At 50.5% G+C, this 23,023-nt stretch overlaps 1 protein-coding gene across 1 annotated transcript in view; it reads left to right on the forward strand.

The window, feature by feature from the left end:
• Positions 1-23,023, forward strand: part of PRDM15 (PR/SET domain 15) — a gene marked incomplete at its 3' end in the record, with an annotated part of 39,065 nt that overhangs the window by 13,531 nt on the left and 2,511 nt on the right. Inside the window, exons 6-15 of the mRNA XM_075262085.1 lie at positions 133-231; positions 8,350-8,577; positions 8,668-8,845; positions 8,929-9,104; positions 9,204-9,298; positions 15,717-15,804; positions 15,887-16,054; positions 16,175-16,272; positions 20,850-20,981; positions 22,067-22,201. Of these exons, the coding sequence (XP_075118186.1) occupies positions 133-231; positions 8,350-8,577; positions 8,668-8,845; positions 8,929-9,104; positions 9,204-9,298; positions 15,717-15,804; positions 15,887-16,054; positions 16,175-16,272; positions 20,850-20,981; positions 22,067-22,201 (1,397 nt within the window). The remainder of the gene's footprint in view (positions 1-132; positions 232-8,349; positions 8,578-8,667; positions 8,846-8,928; positions 9,105-9,203; positions 9,299-15,716; positions 15,805-15,886; positions 16,055-16,174; positions 16,273-20,849; positions 20,982-22,066; positions 22,202-23,023) is intronic.

Raw genomic sequence — 23,023 nt, forward strand, 5'->3', positions numbered from 1 at the left:
TCTATAATGTATGTCAATCAGTCCCAATGTGGGAGGTCTTGTGCAGGTAGAGATAAGCGGTGCCTGTGCGGGGCCGCTGATCCCGTCCTGCTCTCGCACTGACCCTGATGCTTTTATTCTTCTCTATCCCAGTAAGTTGTCAGGAGAGCAGTGACATCATCCACGTGGAGACCTGTGAGTGGGCGTGTAAGGTGTGCGGCACAACCTTCCTGGAGCCCGGCCTGCTGACAGGTATCACACGTCATCTACAGATCCAATACTCTGTACTGATTAAAGGGGTGGGCCGGGCTTATTAAAGGGGTGGTCCGGGGAGTTTATTTCACTTACCACTTCCGGGTTTCTATTTGATGCTGTACCTGGGGGTCCTGGGCTGGTTGTGGCCTGAGGTCACATGACCAGCACCCCTCCCCCAGGCCTCACCACTAGCCTCCTGTGCTATAGGGGCTGTCGTTACTACAGTGACCGAATCCCCCATAGCAGAGGAAGAAGAGCGACGGGTGCAGGAGCCGGTCATGTGACCTGGGATCAGAACCACCAAGTACAGAATCCGAAGACCCTGATGCCCGGTGCTTTGGTTGGGCTACTAGTGGAAGATCAGCGGAGGTCCGGGCTCTTCTGCTTCACAGGCCGTGTTGTCACATTCATTAGTCACATGGCATTAAGTGAATGGGGCAGAGCTGCAATACCAAGCACAGCCACTATGCAATGTATGGCGCTGTGCTTAGTATTCCGGGAAGAGTCTGCAGTGCTAGTCTGATCTCTGAGGTCTCAACAAACAGCTGATCTGGGGGGGTCACCGATCCCGAAGGATAGCCTGGAACTCCTTAATGCAGCTTTACAGCGGGCTGAGCTCTGGCTTCCTAATACACTTCATGGGAATGTACCCACTGCTGCCCCTATAGAATCTTATAGAATCTACCCACTGCTGCCCCTATAGAATCTACCCACTGCTGCCCCTATACAATCTTATAGAATCTACCCACTGCTGCCCCTATAGAATCTTATAGAATCTACCCACTGCTGCCCCTATACAATCTTATAGAATCTACCCACTGCTGCCCCTATAGAATCTACCCACTGCTGCCCCTATACAATCTTATAGAATCTACCCACTGCTGCCCCTATAGAATCTACCCACTGCTGCCCCTATACAATCTTATAGAATCTACCCACTGCTGCCCCTATAGAATCTTATATAATCTACCCACTGCTGTCCCTATACAATCTGATAGAATCTACCCACTGCTGCCCCTATACAATCTTATAGAATCTACCCACTGCTGCCCCTATACAATCTACCCACTGCTGCCCCTATACAATCTTATAGAATCTACCCACTGCTGCCCCTATACAATCTTATAGAATCTACCCACTGCTGCCTCTATAGAATCTACCCACTGCTGCCCCTATACAATGTTATAGAATCTACCCACTGCTGCCCCTATAGAATCTACCCACTGCTGCCCCTATACAATCTTATAGAATCTACCCACTGCTGCCCCTATAGAATCTACCCACTGCTGCCCCTATACAATCTTATAGAATCTACCCACTGCTGCCCCTATACAATCTTATAGAATCTACCCACTGCTGCCTCTATAGAATCTACCCACTGCTGCCCCTATACAATGTTATAGAATCTACCCACTGCTGCCCCTATAGAATCTACCCACTGCTGCCCCTATACAATCTTATAGAATCTACCCACTGCTGCCCCTATAGAATCTTATAGAATCTACCCACTGCTGCCCCTATAGAATCTTATAGAATCTACCCACTGCTGCCCCTATACAATCTTATAGAATCTACCCACTGCTGCCCCTATACGATCTTATAGAATCTACCCACTGCTGCCCCTATACAATCTTATAGAATGTACCCACTGCTACCCCTATACAATCTTATAGAATCTACCCACTGCTGCCCCTATAGAATCTACCCACTGCTGCCCCTATACAATCTTATAGAATCTACCCACTGCTGCCCCTATACAATCTTGTAGAATCTACCCACTGCTGTCCCTATACAATCTTATAGAATCTACCCACTGCTGTCCCTATACAATCTTATAGAATCTACCCACTGCTGCCCCTATACAATCTTATAGAATCTACCCACTGCTACCCCTATACAATCTTATAGAATCTACCCACTGCTGCCCCTATAGAATCTACCCACTGCTGCCCCTATACAATCTTATAGAATCTACCCACTGCTGCCCCTATACAATCTTGTAGAATCTACCCACTGCTGCCCCTATAGAATCTACCCACTGCTGCCCCTATACAATCTTATAGAATCTACCCACTGATGCCCCTATACAATCTTATAGAATCTACCCACTGCTGCCCCTATAGAATCTACCCACTGCTGCCCCTATACAATCTTATAGAATCTACCCACTGCTGCCCCTATAGAATCTTATATAATCTACCCACTGCTGTCCCTATACAATCTGATAGAATCTACCCACTGCTGCCCCTATACAATCTTATAGAATCTACCCACTGCTGCCCCTATACAATCTACCCACTGCTGCCCCTATACAATCTTATAGAATCTACCCACTGCTGCCTCTATAGAATCTACCCACTGCTGCCCCTATACAATCTTATAGAATCTACCCACTGCTGCCCCTATAGAATCTACCCACTGCTGCCCCTATACAATCTTATAGAATCTACCCACTGCTGCCCCTATAGAATCTACCCACTGCTGCCCCTATACAATCTTATAGACTCTACCCACTGCTGCCCCTATACAATCTTATAGAATCTACCCACTGCTGCCTCTATAGAATCTACCCACTGCTGCCCCTATACAATGTTATAGAATCTACCCACTGCTGCCCCTATAGAATCTACCCACTGCTGCCCCTATACAATCTTATAGAATCTACCCACTGCTGCCCCTATAGAATCTTATAGAATCTACCCACTGTTGCCCCTATACAATCTTATAGAATCTACCCACTGCTGCCCCTATACAATCTTATAGAATCTACCCACTGCTGCCCCTATAGAATCTTATAGAATCTACCCACTGTTGCCCCTATACAATCTCATAGAATCTACCCACTGCTGCCCCTATACAATCTTATAGAATCTACCCACTGCTGCCCCTATACAATCTTATAGAATCTACCCACTGCTGCCCCTATAGAATCTTATAGAATCTACCCACTGTTGCCCCTATACAATCTTATAGAATCTACCCACTGCTGCCCCTATACAATCTTATAGAATCTACCCACTGCTGCCCCTATACAATCTTATAGAATGTACCCACTGCTACCCCTATACAATCTTATAGAATCTACCCACTGCTGCCCCTATAGAATCTACCCACTGCTGCCCCTATACAATCTTATAGAATCTACCCACTGCTGCCCCTATACAATCTTGTAGAATCTACCCACTGCTGCCCCTATAGAATCTTATAGAATCTACCCACTGCTGCCCCTATACAATCTTATAGAATCTACCCACTGCTACCCCTATACAATCTTATAGAATCTACCCACTGCTGCCCCTATAGAATCTACCCACTGCTGCCCCTATACAATCTTATAGAATCTACCCACTGCTGCCCCTATACAATCTTGTAGAATCTACCCACTGCTGCCCCTATAGAATCTACCCACTGCTGCCCCTATACAATCTTATAGAATGTACCCACTGCTGCCCTATACAATCTTATAGAATCTACCCACTGCTGCCCCTATACAATCTGATAGAATCTACCCACTGCTGCCCCTATACAATCTTATAGAATCTACCCACTGCTGCCCCTATACAATCTTATAGAATCTACCCACTGCTGCCCTATACAATCTTATAGAATCTACCCACTGCTGCCCCTATACAATCTCATAGAATCTACCCACTGCTGCCCCTATACAATCTCATAGAATCTACCCACTGCTGCCCCTATACAATCTTATAGAATCTACCCACTGCTGCCCCTATAGAATCTTATAGAATCTACCCACTGCTGCCCTATACAATCTTATAGAATCTACCCACTGCTGCCCCTATAGAATCTTATAGAATCTACCCACTGCTGCCCCTATACAATCTGATAGAATCTACCCACTGCTACCCCTATACAATCTTACAGAATCTACCCACTGCTGCCCCTATAGAATCTTATAGAATCTACCCACTGCTGCCCCTATACAATCTTATAGAATCTACCCACTGCTGCCCCTATACAATCTTATAGAATCTACCCACTGCTGCCCCTATACAATCTTATAGAATCTACCCACTGCTGCCCCTATACAATCTGATAGAATCTACCCACTGCTACCCCTATACAATCTTACAGATTCTACCCACTGCTGCCCCTATAGAATCTTATAGATTCTACCCACTGCTGCCCCTATAGAATCTTATAGAATCTACCCACTGCTGCCCCTATACAATCTTATAGAATCTACCCACTGCTGCCCCTATACAATCTTATAGAATCTACCCACTGCTGCCCCTATAGAATCTTATAGAATCTACCCACTGCTGCCCCTATACAATCTTATAGAATCTACCCACTGCTGCCCCTATACAATCTTATAGAATGTACCCACTGCTGCCCTATACAATCTTATAGAATCTACCCACTGCTGCCCCTATACAATCTCATAGAATCTACCCACTGCTGCCCCTATACAATCTTATAGAATCTACCCACTGCTGCCCCTATACAATCTTATAGAATCTACCCACTGCTGCCCCTATACAATCTTATAGAATCTACCCACTGCTGCCCCTATACAATCTTATAGAATCTACCCACTGCTGTCCCTATACAATCTTATAGAATCTACCCACTGCTGCCCCTATACAATCTTTTAGAATCTACCCACTGCTGCCCCTATAGAATCTTATAGAATCTACCCACTGCTGCCCCTATACAATCTGATAGAATGTACCCACTGCTGCCCCTATACAATCTTATAGAATCTACCCACTGCTGCCCCTATACAATCTCATAGAATCTACCCACTGCTGCCCCTATACAATCTTATAGAATTTACCCACTGCTGCCCCTATAGAATCTTATAGAATCTACCCACTGCTGCCCCTATACAATCTTATAGAATCTACCCACTGCTGCCCCTATACAATCTTATAGATTTTACCCACTGCTGCCCCTATAGAATCTTATAGAATCTACCCACTGCTGCCCCTATACAATCTTATAGAATCTACCCACTGCTGCCCCTATACAATCTTATAGAATCTACCCACTGCTGCCCCTATAGAATCTTATAGAATCTACCCACTGCTGCCCCTATACAATCTTATAGAATCTACCCACTGCTGCCCCTATACAATCTTATAGAATCTACCCACTGCTGCCCCTATACAATCTTATAGAATCTACCCACTGCTGCCCCTATACAATCTTATAGAATCTACCCACTGCTGCCCCTATACAATCTTATAGAATCTACCCACTGCTGCCCCTATACAATCTTATAGAATGTACCCACTGCTGCCCCTATACAATCTTATAGAATCTACCCACTGCTGCCCCTATACAATCTTATAGAATCTACCCACTGCTGCCCCTATACAATCTCATAGAATCTACCCACTGCTGCCCCTATACAATCTTATAGAATCTACCCACTGCTGCCCCTATACAATCTTATAGAATCTACCCACTGCTGCCCCTATACAATCTTATAGAATGTACCCACTGCTGCCCCTATACAATCTCATAGAATCTACCCACTGCTGCCCCTATACAATCTTATAGAATGTACCCACTGCTGCCCCTATACAATCTTATAGAATCTACCCACTGCTGCCCCTATACAATCTTATAGAATCTACCCACTGCTGCCCCTATACAATCTTATAGAATGTACCCACTGCTGCCCCTATACAATCTGATTGAATCTACCCACTGCTGTCCTTATACAATCTTATAAAATCTACCCACTGCTGCCCCTATACAATCTTATAGAATCTACCCACTGCTGCCCCTATACAATCTCATAGAATCTACCCACTGCTGCCCCTATAGAATCTTATAGAATCTACCCACTGCTGCCCCTATACAATCTTATAGAATGTACCCACTGCTGCCCCTATAGAATCTACCCACTGCTGCCCTATACAATCTTATAGAATCTACCCACTGCTGCCCCTTTACAATCTTATAGAATGTACCCACTGCTGCCCCTATACAATCTTATAGAATCTACCCACTGCTGCCCCTATACAATCTGATAGAATCTACCCACTGCTGCCCCTATACAATCTGATAGAATCTACCCACTGCTGCCCCTATACAATCTGATAGAATCTACCCACTGCTGCCCCTATACAATCTTATAGAATCTACCCACTGCTGCCCCTATACAATCTTATAGAATCTACCCACTGCTGCCCCTATACAATCTTATAGAATCTACCCACTGCTGCCCCTATACAATCTTATAGAATCTACCCACTGCTGCCCCTATACAATCTGATAGAATCTACCCACTGCTGCCCCTTTACAATCTTATAGAATGTACCCACTGCTGCCCCTATACAATCTCATAGAATCTACCCACTGCTGCCCCTATACAATCTCATAGAATCTACCCACTGCTGCCCCTATACAATCTTATAGAATCTACCCACTGCTGCCCCTATAGAATCTACCCACTGCTGCCCTATACAATCTTATAGAATCTACCCACTGCTGCCCCTTTACAATCTTATAGAATGTACCCACTGCTGCCCCTATACAATCTTATAGAATCTACCCACTGCTGCCCCTATACAATCTGATAGAATCTACCCACTGCTGCCCCTATACAATCTGATAGAATCTACCCACTGCTGCCCCTATACAATCTGATAGAATCTACCCACTGCTGCCCCTATACAATCTTATAGAATCTACCCACTGCTGCCCCTATACAATCTTATAGAATCTACCCACTGCTGCCCCTATACAATCTTATAGAATCTACCCACTGCTGCCCCTATACAATCTTATAGAATCTACCCACTGCTGCCCCTATACAATCTGATAGAATCTACCCACTGCTGCCCCTATACAATCTTACAGAATCTACCCACTGCTGCCCCTATAGAATCTTATAGAATGTACCCACTGCTGCCCCTATACAATCTTATAGAATCTACCCACTGCTGCCCCTATACAATCTTATAGAATCTACCCACTGCTGCCCCTATACAATCTTACAGAATCTACCCACTGCTGCCCCTATAGAATCTTATAGAATCTACCCACTGCTGCCCCTATAGAATCTTATAGAATCTACCCACTGCTGCCCCTATACAATCTTATAGAATCTACCCACTGCTGCCCCTATACAATCTTATAGAATCTACCCACTGCTACCCCTATACAATCTTATAGAATCTACCCACTGCTGCCCCTATACAATCTTATAGAATCTACCCACTGCTGCCCCTATACAATCTTATAGAATCTACCCACTGCTGCCCCTATACAATCTTATAGAATCTACCCACTGCTGCCCCTATACAATCTTATAGAATCTACCCACTGCTGCCCCTATACAATCTGATAGAATCTACCCACTGCTGCCCCTATACAATCTTATAGAATGTACCCACTGCTGCCCCTATACAATCTTATAGAATCTACCCACTGCTGCCCCTATACAATCTTATAGAATCTACCCACTGCTGCCCCTATACAATCTGATAGAATCTACCCACTGCTGCCCCTATACAATCTTATAGAATGTACCCACTGCTGCCCCTATACAATCTTATAGAATCTACCCACTGCTGCCCCTATACAATCTTATAGAATCTACCCACTGCTGCCCCTATACAATCTGATAGAATCTACCCACTGCTGCCCCTATACAATCTGATAGAATCTACCCACTGCTGCCCCTATACAATCTTATAGAATCTACCCACTGCTGCCCCTATACAATCTTATAGAATCTACCCACTGCTGCCCCTATACAATCTTATAGAATGTACCCACTGCTGCCCCTATACAATCTTATAGAATCTACCCACTGCTGCCCCTATACAATCTGATAGAATCTACCCACTGCTGCCCCTAGAGGGCGCTCACTGCCTGCTGTGTCAGTTACACAATGTATGAGCAGTGAGCGCCACTCTTCAGCTATAGAGAATGCTATCTTGTGTTGGTGCAGGGACTTGGAGCTCTGACCCTATAAAGATAAGATGTTGGACCTAAAATGAATCCTGAAGCCTTCACTCTGAGGATCTGTGGGGGGGTCCTAGAGGAGATCAGCCCCCCATACATATAGCCGCCCTATAATACCCCTATAGTCTCGGGTGCCTCCTTTACCCCTTCTGTCACTTCCTTTTGCAGAGCATTTATTGAGTCACCTGGAACAGACCAAAGGACTCCCCGCTCCGGGGGCCTGTGACCCCACATATGTAGAGGGGGGCTCAGTGAGTGCCCCTCCTGATCAGCCTGTGGTCTGCAACCCCCCTGCTGGCAGGACGGAGCTAAAGAAGAAGCCGAAGAGGAGCCGCAAGTCCAAAGCTGTGAAGCGCGACATCCCCTTAGTGATTGTGGAGGACGACAGCCCGCCAGGTGAGGGCGCCACTGCTACGCCGCTCCTGGCCTGATGGCTAATGGCTAGTGACTTATTGACCCCCAATCCCATAACCTGTCTCTTCCCAGCGCACCACCCCATCCTGTACAGTCCCGTGTTCCCCTCCGATCGTGTGGCTGAAATAATCACGGAGATCCCTCCGGACGATGTCGCTCTGCCGCACGACTCTGACGACAAGTTCATGGAACTGATGTTGGGAAAACTGCCGGCCGCCAACAACAACAACAACTTAGCACCGGTGTCCAAGTGAGTGCGGCTTCAGTCTATTGCTCCCTGTTATCAGCCGTCTCAGGCTGAGCTCACTGAGCCATTGTCTGCGTCCTCTGCAGATTCGCTTTTCACCAGGGTAACACTAACATGAAGCGATTGCTGTCGGGGTCTCGGCACACGATGAGAAGAAAGTTTGCGCGCCAGCTGGGCGATCACAAGCGCATCTTCCAGTGTAATATCTGTAGCAAGGTTTTCCGTAACAGCAGTAACCTGAGCCGCCATGTGCGATCGCACGGTAAGATGACAGGGAATGTCCCCATTACTATAACTGGATATATATATATGTATGTTCTCCTGCTGAACTCTGGGGGGCGCTCTTGATTTTCTCTTATAGGGGACAAGCTCTTTAAATGTGAAGAATGCGCTAAACTTTTCAGCCGTAAAGAGAGCCTGAAGCAGCACGTGTCGTACAAGCACAGCCGGAACGAGGTGAGGAGTGCGAGGGCCGCCTCTGGTCGGCGCGCGAGGGCCGCCTCTGGTCGGCGCGCGAGGGCCGCCTCTGGTCGGCGCGCGAGGGCAGCTTCTGGGTGGATTTTGGGGTTTTGAGCCAATGTCTGGCGTTTGTGTCACTCGGAGAAGGTCTCTTCTATCTTCTGCGCCACCTTGCGTCACTCCTGACTTTGGCTCATTAAACACAACAAAATCTGCAACAAAAAAATGCTGCGACCGCAATGTGGAGCTGCAGCTGGAAATCCTTTTGTTCTTCCAATTTTTTTTCCCCCATATTTTATTTTTGTCTTTATTCAGATTTCTTTCTTTATTTCTTCCAGTTTTTTCTTTGCTAAATTTGTTCTAGAACTTTCTGATCTTTCCGTTTCTCTTGCTCTTTTACATTCTACTTTTTTACTCTTTCCTCTCGCTGTCACATCCTCTTCCTCTTTACATGTATAACCCTTCTCCTCCATACTGTCCCTGTGGAGAGGAGGTATATGGGGCGGTGCAGTATATGGGGCGGGGCAGTACAATATATGGGGCGGTGCAGTATATGGGGCGGTGCAGCATATGGGGCAGTACAGTATATGGGGCGGTGCAGCATATGGGGCAGTACAGTATATGGAGCAGTGCAGTATATGGGGCGGTGCAGCATATGGGGCAGTACAGTATATGGAGCAGTGCAGTATATGGGGCGGTGCAGTCTATGTAGCAGTACAGTATATGGGGCGGTGCAGCATATGGGGCAGTACAGTACTTACTAAACTCTCCCCCTCACTAAACTCTCCCCTCTACAATCTATTCTGAATGCAGCGGCTCATCTATCAGGCTAGACGCTACAGCGAGGCCTCCGGTCTGTGCCGGTCACTACAGTGATGCCTCCGATCTGTGCCGGTCACTACAGCGAGGCCTCCGGTCCGCGCCGGTCGCTACAGCGAGGCCTCCGGTCTGTGCCGGTCACTACAGCGAGGCCTCCGGTCTGTGCCGGTCACTACAGCGAGGCCTCCGGTCCGCGCCGGTCGCTACAGCGAGGCCTCCGGTCTGTGCCGGTCACTACAGCGAGGCCTCCGGTCCGTGCCGGTCACTACAGCGAGGCCTCCGGTCCGCGCCGGTCGCTACAGCGAGGCCTCCGGTCTGTGCCGGTCGCTACAGCGAGGCCTCCGGTCTGTGCCGGTCACTACAGCGAGGCCTCCGGTCTGTGCCGGTCACTACAGCGAGGCCTCCGGTCTGTGCCGGCCACTACAGCGAGGCCTCCGGTCTGTGCCGGTCACTACAGCGAGGCCTCCGGTCTGTGCCGTCACTACAGCGAAGCCTCCGGTCTGTGCCGGTCACTACAGCGAGGCCTCCGGTCTGTGCCGGTCACTACAGCGAGGCCTCCGGTCTGTGCCGGTCACTACAGCGAGGCCTCCGGCCTGTGCCGGTCACTACAGCGAGGCCTCCGGCCTGTGCCGGTCACTACAGCGAGGCCTCCGGCCTGTGCCGGTCACTACAGCGAGGCCTCCGGTCTGTGCCGGTCACTACAGCGAGGCCTCCGGTCTGTGCCGGTCACTACAGCGAGGCCTCCGGTCTGTGCCGGTCACTACAGCGAGGCCTCCGGTCTGTGCCGGTCACTACAGCGAGGCCTCGGGTCTGTGCCGGTCACTACAGCGAGGCCTCGGGTCTGTGCCGGTCACTACAGCGAGGCCTCCGGCCTGTGCCGGTCACTACAGCGAGGCCTCCGGTCTGTGCCGGTCACTACAGCGAGGCCTCCGGTCTGTGCCGGTCACTACAGCGAGGCCTCCGGTCTGTGCCGGTCACTACAGCGAGGCCTCCGGTCTGTGCCGGTCACTACAGCGAGGCCTCCGGTCTGTGCCGGTCACTACAGCGAGGCCTCCGGTCTGTGCCGGTCACTACAGCGAGGCCTCCGGTCTGTGCCGGTCACTACAGCGAGGCCTCCGGTCTGTGCCGGTCACTACAGCGAGGCCTCCGGTCTGTGCCGGTCACTACAGCGAGGCCTCCGGTCTGTGCCGGTCACTACAGCGAGGCCTCCGGTCTGTGCCGGTCACTACAGCGAGGCCTCGGGTCTGTGCCGGTCACTACAGCGAGGCCTCCGGTCTGTGCCGGTCACTACAGCGAGGCCTCCGGTCTGTGCCGGTCACTACAGCGAGGCCTCCGGTCTGTGCCGGTCACTACAGCGAGGCCTCCGGTCTGTGCCGGTCACTACAGCGAGGCCTCCGGTCTGTGCCGGTCACTACAGCGAGGCCTCCGGTCTGTGCCGGTCACTACAGCGAGGCCTCCGGTCTGTGCCGGTCACTACAGCGAGGCCTCCGGTCTGTGCCGGTCACTACAGCGAGGCCTCCGGTCTGTGCCGGTCACTACAGCGAGGCCTCCGGTCTGTGCCGGTCACTACAGCGAGGCCTCCGGTCTGTGCCGGTCACTACAGCGAGGCCTCCGGTCTGTGCCGGTCACTACAGCGAGGCCTCCGGTCTGTGCCGGTCACTACAGCGAGGCCTCCGGTCTGTGCCGGTCACTACAGCGAGGCCCCCGGTCTGTTCCGGTCACTACAGCGAGGCCTCCGGTCTGTGCCGGTCACTACAGCGAGGCCTCCGGTCTGTGCCGGTCACTACATTGGCTGCCTATTCATTATAGAATAAAATATAAAGTTCTCCCCCTCCCCCACAAGGCTCTCCATAATGCCGCACCTCCATACATTTCCTCCCTCATCTCTGTCTACCGCCCAACCCCCGCTCTCCGCTCACTCAATGACCTAACACTTCCATCCTCTATTATCAGAACCTCCCCGCTCGTATACAAGACTTCTCCCGAGCTGCACCACTTCTCTGGAATGCTCTACCCCGGACAATCAGAGGAACTCCCAATTTCTACAGTTTCAAACACAAACTAAAGACGCATCTTATCAGAGCGGCCGATCACAATGTCTAACGTAAACCCTTCCCCCTCCTCTGTCCCCGCCCCCACATTACCCCACATGATATGATGTCATCTCAGGATAACTTTATAGGTCCGAGCTCCATCCACATGTTACAGGACACGACTGGTGACGGCTCATAAAGTCTTATGTTTGTGTAATGACAGTCACCTCTATTACAGAAGTGTCTGACCCCTGTATAAGTAATGCCGCCCCTGCTACCTCTTGTGTCACCCCCCGCTACCTCATAGATTGTAAGCTCTTGTGAGCAGGGCCCTCAGTCCCATTGTGTGAAATGATTCTCTTTGTTATGTATGTCTGTATTTTAACCCTACAAATTGTACAGCGCTGCGGAATATGTTGGCGCTATAGAAATAAAATGTATTATTATTATTATATGGGGCGGTACAGTATATGGGGCGGTAGTACAGTATATGGGGCGTTGCAGTATATGGGGCAGTACAGTATATGGGGCGGTAGTGCAGTATATGGGGCGTTGCAGTATATGGGGCAGTACAGTATATGGGGCGGTAGTACAGTATATGGGGCGGTGCAGTATATGGGGCGTTGCAGTATATGGGGCGGTGAAATATATGAAGCAGTACAGTATATGGGGTGGTGCAGCATATGGAGCAGTACAGTATATGGGGCGGTACAGTATATGGGGCGGTAGTACAGTATATGGGGCGTTGCAGTATATGGGGCAGTACAGTATATGGGGCGGTAGTGCAGTATATGGGGCGTTGCAGTATATGAAGCAGTACAGTATATGGGGCGGTGCAGTATATGGGGCGTTGCAGTATATGGGGCGGTGAAATATATGAAGCAGTACAGTATATGGGGTGGTGCAGCATATGGAGCAGTACAGTATATGGGGCGTTACAGTATATGAGGCGTTGCTGTATATGGGGCGGTGCAGTCTATGTAGCAGTACAGTATATGGGGCGGTGCTGTATATGGGGCGGTGCTGTATATGGGGCGGTGCAGTATATGGGGCGGTGCAGTATATGGGGCGGTGCAGTATATGAAGCAGTACAGTATATGGGGCGGTAGTACAGTATATGGGGCGGTAGTACAGTATATGGGGGCGGTGCAGTATATGGGGGCGGTGTAGCATAGGGGGCGGTGTAGCATAGGGGGCGGTGTAGCATATGGGGCGGTGTAGCATATGGGGCGGTGCAGCATATGGGGCGGTGCAGCATATGGGGCGGTGCAGCATATGGGGCAGTACAGTATATGGGGCAGTACAGTATATGGGGCGGTGCAGTATATGAAGCAGTACAGTATATGGGGCGGTGCAGTATATGGGGCGGTGCAGTATACGGGGGCGGTACAGTATATGGGGCAGTACAGTATATGGGGCGGTGCAGTATATGGGGCGGTGCAGTATATGGGGCGGTGCAGTCTATGTAGCAGTACAGTATATGGGGTGGTGCAGTATATGAAGCAGTACAGTATATGGGGCGGTGCAGTATATGGGGCGGTGCAGTATACGGGGGCGGTACAGTATATGGGGCAGTACAGTATATGGGGCGGTGCAGCATATGGGGCAGTACAGTATATGGGGCGGTGCAGTATATGGGGCGGTGCAGTATATGAAGCAGTACAGTATATGGGGCGGTGCAGTATATGGGGCGGTGCAGTATATGGGGCGGTGCAGCATATGGGGCAGTACAGTATATGGGGCGGTAGTACAGTATATGGGGCGTTGCAGTATATGGGGGCGGTACAGTATATGGGGCGGTGCAGTATATGTAGCAGTACAGTATATGGGGCGGTGCAGTATATGGGGCGGTGCAGTATATGGGGCGGTGCAGTATATGGGGCGGTGCAGTATATGGGGCGGTAGTACAGTATATGGGGCGGTGCAGTATACGGGGCGGTAGTACAGTATATGGGGCGGTGCAGTATATGGGGGCGGTGCAGTATATGGGGCGGTAGTACAGTATATGGGGCGGTAGTAAAGTATATGGGGGCGGTGCAGTATATGGGGCGGTAGTACAGTATATGGGGCGGTGCAGTATATGGGGCGGTAGTACAGTATATGGGGCGGTGCAGTATATGGGGCGGTAGTACAGTATATGGGGCGGTGCAGTATATGGGGCGATAGTACAGTATATGGGGCGGTAGTACAGTATATGGGGGCGGTGCAGTATATGGGGCGGTAGTACAGTATATGGGGCGGTAGTACAGTATATGGGGCGGTGCAGTATATGGGGCGGTAGTACAGTATATGGGGGCGGTGCAGTATATGGGGGCGGTGCAGTATATGGGGGCGGTGCAGTATATGGGGGCGGTGCAGTATATGGGGGCGGTGCAGTATATGGGGCGGTGCTACAGTATATGGGGCGGTGCTACAGTATATGGGGCGGTAGTACAGTATATGGGGCGGTAGTACAGTATATGGGGCGGTAGTACAGTATATGGGGGCGGTGCAGTATATGGGGCGGTGCTACAGTATATGGGGCGGTGCTACAGTATATGGGGCGGTGCTACAGTATATGGGGCGGTAGTACAGTATATGGGGCGGTAGTACAGTATATGGGGCGGTAGTACAGTATATGGGGCGGTGCAGTATATGGGGCGGTGCAGTATATGGGGCGGTGCAGTATATGGGGCGGTGCAGTATATGTGACGGTGCAGTATATGGGGCGGTGCAGTATATGGGGCGGTAGTACAGTATATGGGGCGGTAGTACATTATATGGGCCGGTGCAGTATATGGGGCGGTGCAGTATATGTGACGGTGCAGTATATGGGGCGGTGCAGTATATGGGGCGGTGCAGTATATGGGGCGGTGCAGTATATGGGGCGGTAGTACAGTATATGGGGCGGTAGTACAGTATATGGGCCGGTGCAGTATATGGGGCGGTAGTACAGTATATGGGGCGGTAGTACAGTATATGGGCCGGTGCAGTATATGGGCGCGGTGCAGTATATGGGGCGGTGCAGTATATGTGACGGTGCAGTATATGTGACGGTGCAGTATATGTGACGGTGCAGTATATGGGGCGGTGCAGTATATGGGGCGGTGCAGTATATGGGGCGGTAGTACAGTATATGGGGCGGTAGTACAGTATATGGGCCGGTGCAGTATATGGGCGCGGTGCAGTATATGGGGCGGTGCAGTATATGTGACGGTGCAGTATATGTGACGGTGCAGTATATGTGACGGTGCAGTATATGGGGCGGTGCAGTATATGGGGCGGTGCAGTATATGGGGCGGTGCAGTATATGGGGCGGTAGTACAGTATATGGGGCGGTAGTACAGTATATGGGCCGGTGCAGTATATGGGCGCGGTGCAGTATATGGGGCGGTGCAGTATATGTGACGGTGCAGTATATGGGGCGGTGCAGTATATGGGGCGGTGCAGTATATGGGGCGGTAGTACAGTATATGGGGCGTTACAGTGTGTCAGTGCCCCTGCTACATACGGGTGTCCGGTAGATACAGGAGCGGACGTTCCATACTCACTTATAAATGTCCGCCCCCTCTTTGGATCTTTAGGTCGATGCGGATTACCGATACCGTTGCGCCACTTGTGAGAAGGCGTTCAGGGTTGAGGCTTTCCTGGAGTTCCACAACTGCAGAACAGGTGAGCGTTGTGTGTTGTGAGGTCATGTGACTGGCTATGTGGCAGGGCGTTAGATTTACATGGCCGCCTCCTTCTCTGGCAGATGACAAGTCTTTCCAGTGTGAGATGTGCTACAGATTCTTCTCCACTAACAGCAACCTGTCCAAGCACAAGAAGAAGCACGGCGAGAAAAAGTTTGCCTGCGAGATCTGTAATAAGCTGTTCTATAGGAAGGACGTCATGCTGGAGCATCACCGCCGACATCTGGAGGGTACGAGCCGCCACCTATAGGGGGCTTATTAACCACTTCTGCACCCCCATAATGGCTTTTATGTGAAATCTGTAGCAAATCACTCTTAAATTCTCATAGTCTCACTGGCGCCACCTACAGGCGTGAGGAGGGTGAAGCGGGAGTCGTCCATACAGCAGGCAGCGGATAATTCCATCAAGTACAAGAAGGAGCCATCGGCCTGTCCGGTCTGCGGGAAAGTAAGATCTTGTGTGTGTTGTGAAGAGTCACGTAGAGTGAATGTGCAGCCGATTGTCTCACCACTAGAGGGAGGCCTGGAGCTTCCTGCATACTGGTGCGAGTACAATGTATATAGCTGTATGTAGTCAGCGCCCCCTAGTGGTACAGTGTATAGCTGTATGTAGTCAGCGCCCCCTAGTGGTACAGTATACAGCTGTATGTAGTCAGCGCCCCCTAGTGGTACAGTGTATAGCTGTATGTAGTCAGCGCCCCCTAGTGGTACAGTATATAGCTGTATGTAGTCAGCGCCCCCTAGTGGTACAGTGTATAGCTGTATGTAGTCAGCGCCCCCTAGTGGTACAGTATATAGCTGTATGTAGTCAGCGCCCCCTAGTGGTACAGTATATAGCTGTATGTAGTCAGCGCCCCCTAGTGGTACAATGTATAGCTGTATGTAGTCAGTGCCCCCTAGTGGTACAGTGTATAGCTGTATGTAGTCAGTGCCCCCTAGTGGTACAGTGTATAGCTGTATGTAGTCAGTGCCCCCTAGTGGTACAGTATATAGCTGTATGTAGTCAGCGCCCCCTAGTGGTACAGTGTATAGCTGTATGTAGTCAGTGCCCCCTAGTGGTACAGTGTATAGCTGTATGTAGTCAGCGCCCCCTAGTGGTACAGTGTATAGCTGTATGTAGTCAGCGCCCCCTAGTGGTACAGTATATAGCTGTATGTAGTCAGCGCCCCCTAGTGGTACAGTGTATAGCTGTATGTAGTCAGCGCCCCCTAGTGGTACAGTATATAGCTGTATGTAGTCAGCGCCCCCTAGTGGTACAGTATATAGCTGTATGTAGTCAGCGCCCCCTAGTGGTACAGTGTATAGCTGTATGTAGTCAGCGCCCCCTAGTGGTACAGTATATAGCTGTATGTAGTCAGCGCCCCCTAGTGGTACAGTATATAGCTGTATGTAGTCAGTGCCCCCTAGTGGTACAGTGTATAGCTGTATGTAGTCAGCGCCCCCTAGTGGTACAGTGTATAGCTGTATGTAGTCAGCGCCCCCTAGTGGTACAGTGTATAGCTGTATGTAGTCAGCGCCCCCTAGTGGTACAGTGTATAGCTGTATGTAGTCAGCGCCCCCTAGTGGTACAGTGTATAGCTGTATGTAGTCAGCGCCCCCTAGTGGTACAGTGTATAGCTGTATGTAGTCAGCGCCCCCTAGTGGTACAATGTATAGCTGTATGTAGTCAGCGCCCCCTAGTGGTACAGTGTATAGCCGTGTACAGTCAGCGCCCCCTAGTGGTACAGTGTATAGCCGTGTACAGTCAGCGCCCCCTAGTGGTACAGTATACAGCTGTATGTAGTCAGTGCCCCCTAGTGGTACAATGTATAGCTGTATGTAGTCAGTGCCCCCTAGTGGTACGGTATATAGCTATATGTAGTCAGTGCCCCCTAGTGGTACAGTGTATAGCCGTGTACAGTCAGCGCCCCCTAGTGGTACAGTGTATAGCTGTATGTAGTCAGCGCCCCCTAGTGGTACAGTATATAGCTGTATGTAGTCAGTGCCCCCTAGTGGTACAGTGTATAGCTGTATGTAGTCAGTGCCCCCTAGTGGTAAAATGTATAGCTATATGTAGTCAGTGCCCCCTAGTGGTACAATGTATAGCTGTATGTAGTCAGTGCCCCCTAGTGGTACAATGTATAGCTATATGTAGTCAGTGCCCCCTAGTGGTACAATGTATAGCTGTATGTAGTCAGTGCCCCCTAGTGGTACAGTATATAGCTGTATGTAGTCAGCGCCCCCTAGTGGTACAATGTATAGCCGTGTACAGTCAGCGCCCCCTAGTGGTACAGTGTATAGCTATATGTAGTCAGCGCCCCCTAGTGGTACAATGTATAGCTATATGTAGTCAGTGCCCCCTAGTGGTACAGTGTATAGCTGTATGTAGTCAGCGCCCCCTAGTGGTACAGTGTATAGCCGTGTACAGTCAGCGCCCCCTAGTGGTACAGTGTATAGCTATATGTAGTCAGCGCCCCCTAGTGGTACAATGTATAGCTATATGTAGTCAGTGCCCCCTAGTGGTACAGTGTATAGCTGTATGTAGTCAGTGCCCCCTAGTGGTACAGTGTATAGCTGTATGTAGTCAGCGCCCCCTAGTGGTACGGTATATAGCTGTATGTAGTCAGTGCCCCCTAGTGGTACAGTATATAGCTGTATGCAGTCAGCGCCCCCTAGTGGTACAGTATATAGCTGTATGTAGTCAGTGCCCCCTAGTGGTACAGTATATAGCTGTATGTAGTCAGTGCCCCCTAGTGGTACAGTATATAGCTGTATGCAGTCAGCGCCCCCTAGTGGTACAGTATATAGCTATATGTAGTCAGTGCCCCCTAGTGGTACAATGTATAGCTATATGTAGTCAGTGCCCCCTAGTGGTACAGTGTATAGCTGTATGTAGTCAGCGCCCCCTAGTGGTACAGTATATAGCTGTATGTAGTCAGTGCCCCCTAGTGGTACAGTGTATAGCTGTATGTAGTCAGCGCCCCCTAGTGGTACGGTATATAGCTGTATGTAGTCAGTGCCCCCTAGTGGTACAGTATATAGCTGTATGCAGTCAGCGCCCCCTAGTGGTACAGTATATAGCTGTATGTAGTCAGTGCCCCCTAGTGGTACAGTATATAGCTGTATGTAGTCAGTGCCCCCTAGTGGTACAATGTATAGCTGTATGTAGTCAGCGCCCCCTAGTGGTACAGTATATAGCTGTATGCAGTCAGCGCCCCCTAGTGGTACAGTATATAGCTGTATGTAGTCAGCGCCCCCTAGTGGTACAGTGTATAGCTGTATGTAGTCAGCGCCCCCTAGTGGTACAATGTATAGCTGTATGTAGTCAGCGCCCCCTAGTGGTACAGTATATAGCTGTATGTAGTCAGCGCCCCCTAGTGGTACAGTGTATAGCTGTATGTAGTCAGCGCCCCCTAGTGGTACAATGTATAGCTATATGTAGTCAGTGCCCCCTAGTGGTACAGTATATAGCTGTATGTAGTCAGTGCCCCCTAGTGGTACAGTATATAGCTGTATGTAGTCAGTGCCCCCTAGTGGTACAGTATATAGCCGTATGTAGTCAGCGCCCCCTAGTGGTACAGTATATAGCTGTATGCAGTCAGCGCCCCCTAGTGGTACAATGTATAGCTATATGTAGTCAGCGCCCCCTAGTGGTACAGTATATAGCTGTATGTAGTCAGTGCCCCCTAGTGGTACAGTATATAGCTGTATGTAGTCAGTGCCCCCTAGTGGTACAGTATATAGCTGTATGTAGTCAGTGCCCCCTAGTGGTACAATGTATAACTGTATGTAGTCAGTGCCCCCTAGTGGTACAATGTATAGCTGTATGTAGTCAGCGCCCCCTAGTGGTACAATGTATAACTGTATGTAGTCAGTGCCCCCTAGTGGTACAATGTATAGCTATATGTAGTCAGTGCCCCCTAGTGGTACAGTATATAACTGTATGTAGTCAGTGCCCCCTAGTGGTACAGTATATAGCTGTATGTAGTCAGCGCCCCCTAGTGGTACAGTGTATAGCTGTATGTAGTCAGCGCCCCCTAGTGGTACAGTGTATAGCTGTATGTAGTCAGCGCCCCCTAGTGGTACAGTGTATAGCTGTATGTAGTCAGCGCCCCCTAGTGGTACAATGTATAGCTGTATGTAGTCAGCGCCCCCTAGTGGTACAGTGTATAGCTGTATGTAGTCAACGCCCCCTAGTGGTACAGTGTATAGCTGTATGTAGTCAGCGCCCCCTAGTGGTACAATGTATAGCTGTATGTAGTCAGTGCCCCCTAGTGGTACAATGTATAGCTATATGTAGTCAGTGCCCCCTAGTGGTACAGTGTATAGCCGTGTACAGTCAGCGCCCCCTAGTGGTACAGTGTATAGCTATATGTAGTCAGCGCCCCCTAGTGGTACAGTGTATAGCTGTATGTAGTCAGTGCCCCCTAGTGGTACAGTGTATAGCTGTATGTAGTCAGCGCCCCCTAGTGGTACAGTATATAGCTGTATGTAGTCAGCGCCCCCTAGTGGTACAGTATATAGCTGTATGTAGTCAGCGCCCCCTAGTGGTTCAATGTATAGCTGTATGTAGTCAGTGCCCCCTAGTGGTACAATGTATAGCTATATGTAGTCAGCGCCCCCTAGTGGTACAGTGTATAGCCGTGTACAGTCAGCGCCCACTAGTGGTACAGTGTATAGCTGTATGTAGTCAGCGCCCCCTAGTGGTACAATGTATAGCTATATGTAGTCAGTGCCCCCTAGTGGTACAGTGTATAGCTATATGTAGTCAGTGCCCCCTAGTGGTACAATGTATAGCTGTATGTAGTCAGCGCCCCCTAGTGGTACAATGTATAGCTGTATGTAGTCAGTGCCCCCTAGTGGTACAATGTATAGCTATATGTAGTCAGTGCCCCCTAGTGGTACAATGTATAGCTATATGTAGTCAGCGCCCCCTAGTGGTACAGTGTATAGCCGTGTACAGTCAGCGCCCCCTAGTGGTGGCGGCAGCATGTAGATGACGTGATTGGCTGCCATGTTGACATGTCTGATATCTTTCACTCCCAGATGTTCTCGTGTCGGAGTAACATGAACAAGCATCTCCTCACACACGGAGATAAGAAATACACATGTGAGATCTGCGGCCGCAAGTTCTTCAGGGTGGACGTCCTGCGGGATCACATACACATACACTTCAAGGTACCTGTCCTGTCTGACGGTCGGTCTGCCCTGTCTGACGGTCGGTCTGCCCTGTCTGACGGTCGGTCTGTCTGCCCTGTCTGACGGTCGGTCTGTCTGCCCTGTCTGACGGTCGGTCTGTCTGCCCTGTCGGACGGACGGTCGGTCTGTCTGCCCTGTCGGACGGACGGTCGGTCTGTCTGCCCTGTCGGACGGACGGTCGGTCTGTCTGCCCTGTCGGTCTGTCTGCCCTGTCGGACGGACGGTCGGTCTGTCTGCCCTGTCGGACGGACGGTCGGTCTGTCTGCCCTGTCGGACGGACGGTCGGTCTGTCTGCCCTGTCGGACGGACGGTCGGTCTGTCTGCCCTGTCGGACGGACGGTCGGTCTGTCTGCCCTGTCTGACGGTCGGTCTGTCTGCCCTGTCGGACGGACGGTCGGTCTGTCTGCCCTGTCGGACGGACGGTCGGTCTGTCTGCCCTGTCGGACGGACGGTCGGTCTGTCTGCCCTGTCGGACGGACGGTCGGTCTGTCTGCCCTGTCGGACGGACGGTCGGTCTGTCTGCCCTGTCGGACGGACGGTCGGTCTGTCTGCCCTGTCGGACGGACGGTCGGTCTGTCTGCCCTGTCGGACGGACGGTCGGTCTGTCTGCCCTGTCGGACGGACGGTCGGTCTGTCTGCCCTGTCGGACGGACGGTCGGTCTGTCTGCCCTGTCGGACGGACGGTCGGTCTGTCTGCCCTGTCGGACGGACGGTCGGTCTGTCTGCCCTGTCGGACGGACGGTCGGTCTGTCTGCCCTGTCGGACGGACGGTCGGTCTGTCTGCCCTGTCGGACGGACGGTCGGTCTGTCTGCCCTGTCGGACGGACGGTCGGTCTGTCTGCCCTGTCGGACGGACGGTCGGTCTGTCTGCCCTGTCGGACGGACGGTCGGTCTGTCTGCCCTGTCGGACGGACGGTCGGTCTGTCTGCCCTGTCGGACGGACGGTCGGTCTGTCTGCCCTGTCGGACGGACGGTCGGTCTGTCTGCCCTGTCGGACGGACGGTCGGTCTGTCTGCCCTGTCGGATGTCACACAGCCGTCCTAATGTCAGCCATTCATCTATAGGATATCGCTCTGATGAACGACCAACAGAGAGAGGAGTTTATAGGGAAGATTGGGATCTCCTCCGAGGACAACGACGACAACTCTGATGGGAGCGCCGACTCCGAGCCACACAAATACAGCTGTAAGAGGTGTCAGGTAGGAGGAGATCTGGTCATGTGGTGTATACTGTTCCTGGGTATACGTGTACGAGGTCACTATAGATATAAGTGTATGAGAGCAGTATAGAAGTATAGGTATATATTTATGAGGGCAGTATAGGTATATATGTATGAGGGCAGTATAGGTATATATGTATGAGGGCAGTATAGGTATATATGTATGAGGGCAGTATAGGTATATATGTATGAGGGCAGTATAGGTATATATGTATGAGGGCAGTATAGGTATATATGTATGAGGGCAGTATAGGTATAGATGTATGAGGGCAATATAGGTAAAGATGTATGAGGGCAGTATAGGTGTACGTGTATGAGGGCAGTATAGGTGTACGTGTATGAGGGCAGTATAGGTGTACGTGTATGAGGGCAGTATAGGTGTACGTGTATGAGGGCAGTATAGGTGTACGTGTATGAGGGCAGTATAGGTATAGATGTATGAGGGCAGTATAGGTGTACGTGTATGAGGGCAGTATAGGTGTACGTGTATGAGGGCAGTATAGGTGTACGTGTGTGAGGGCAGTATAGGTGTACGTGTATGAGGGCAGTATAGGTGTACGTGTATGAGGGCAGTATAGGTGTACGTGTATGAGGGCAGTATAGGTGTATGTGTATGAGGGCAGTATAGGTGTACGTGTATGAGGGCAGTATAGGTATAGATGTATGAGGGCAGTATAGGTGTACATGTATGAGGGCAGTATAGGTGTACATGTATGAGGGCAGTATAGGTATACGTGTATGAGGGCAGTATAGGTGTATGTGTATGAGGGCAGTATAGGTGTATGTGTATGAGGGCAGTATA

The sequence above is a fragment of the Leptodactylus fuscus genome, unplaced genomic scaffold (assembly GCF_031893055.1).
Source record: "Leptodactylus fuscus isolate aLepFus1 unplaced genomic scaffold, aLepFus1.hap2 HAP2_SCAFFOLD_890, whole genome shotgun sequence".
Lineage (NCBI taxonomy): Eukaryota > Metazoa > Chordata > Amphibia > Anura > Leptodactylidae > Leptodactylus > Leptodactylus fuscus.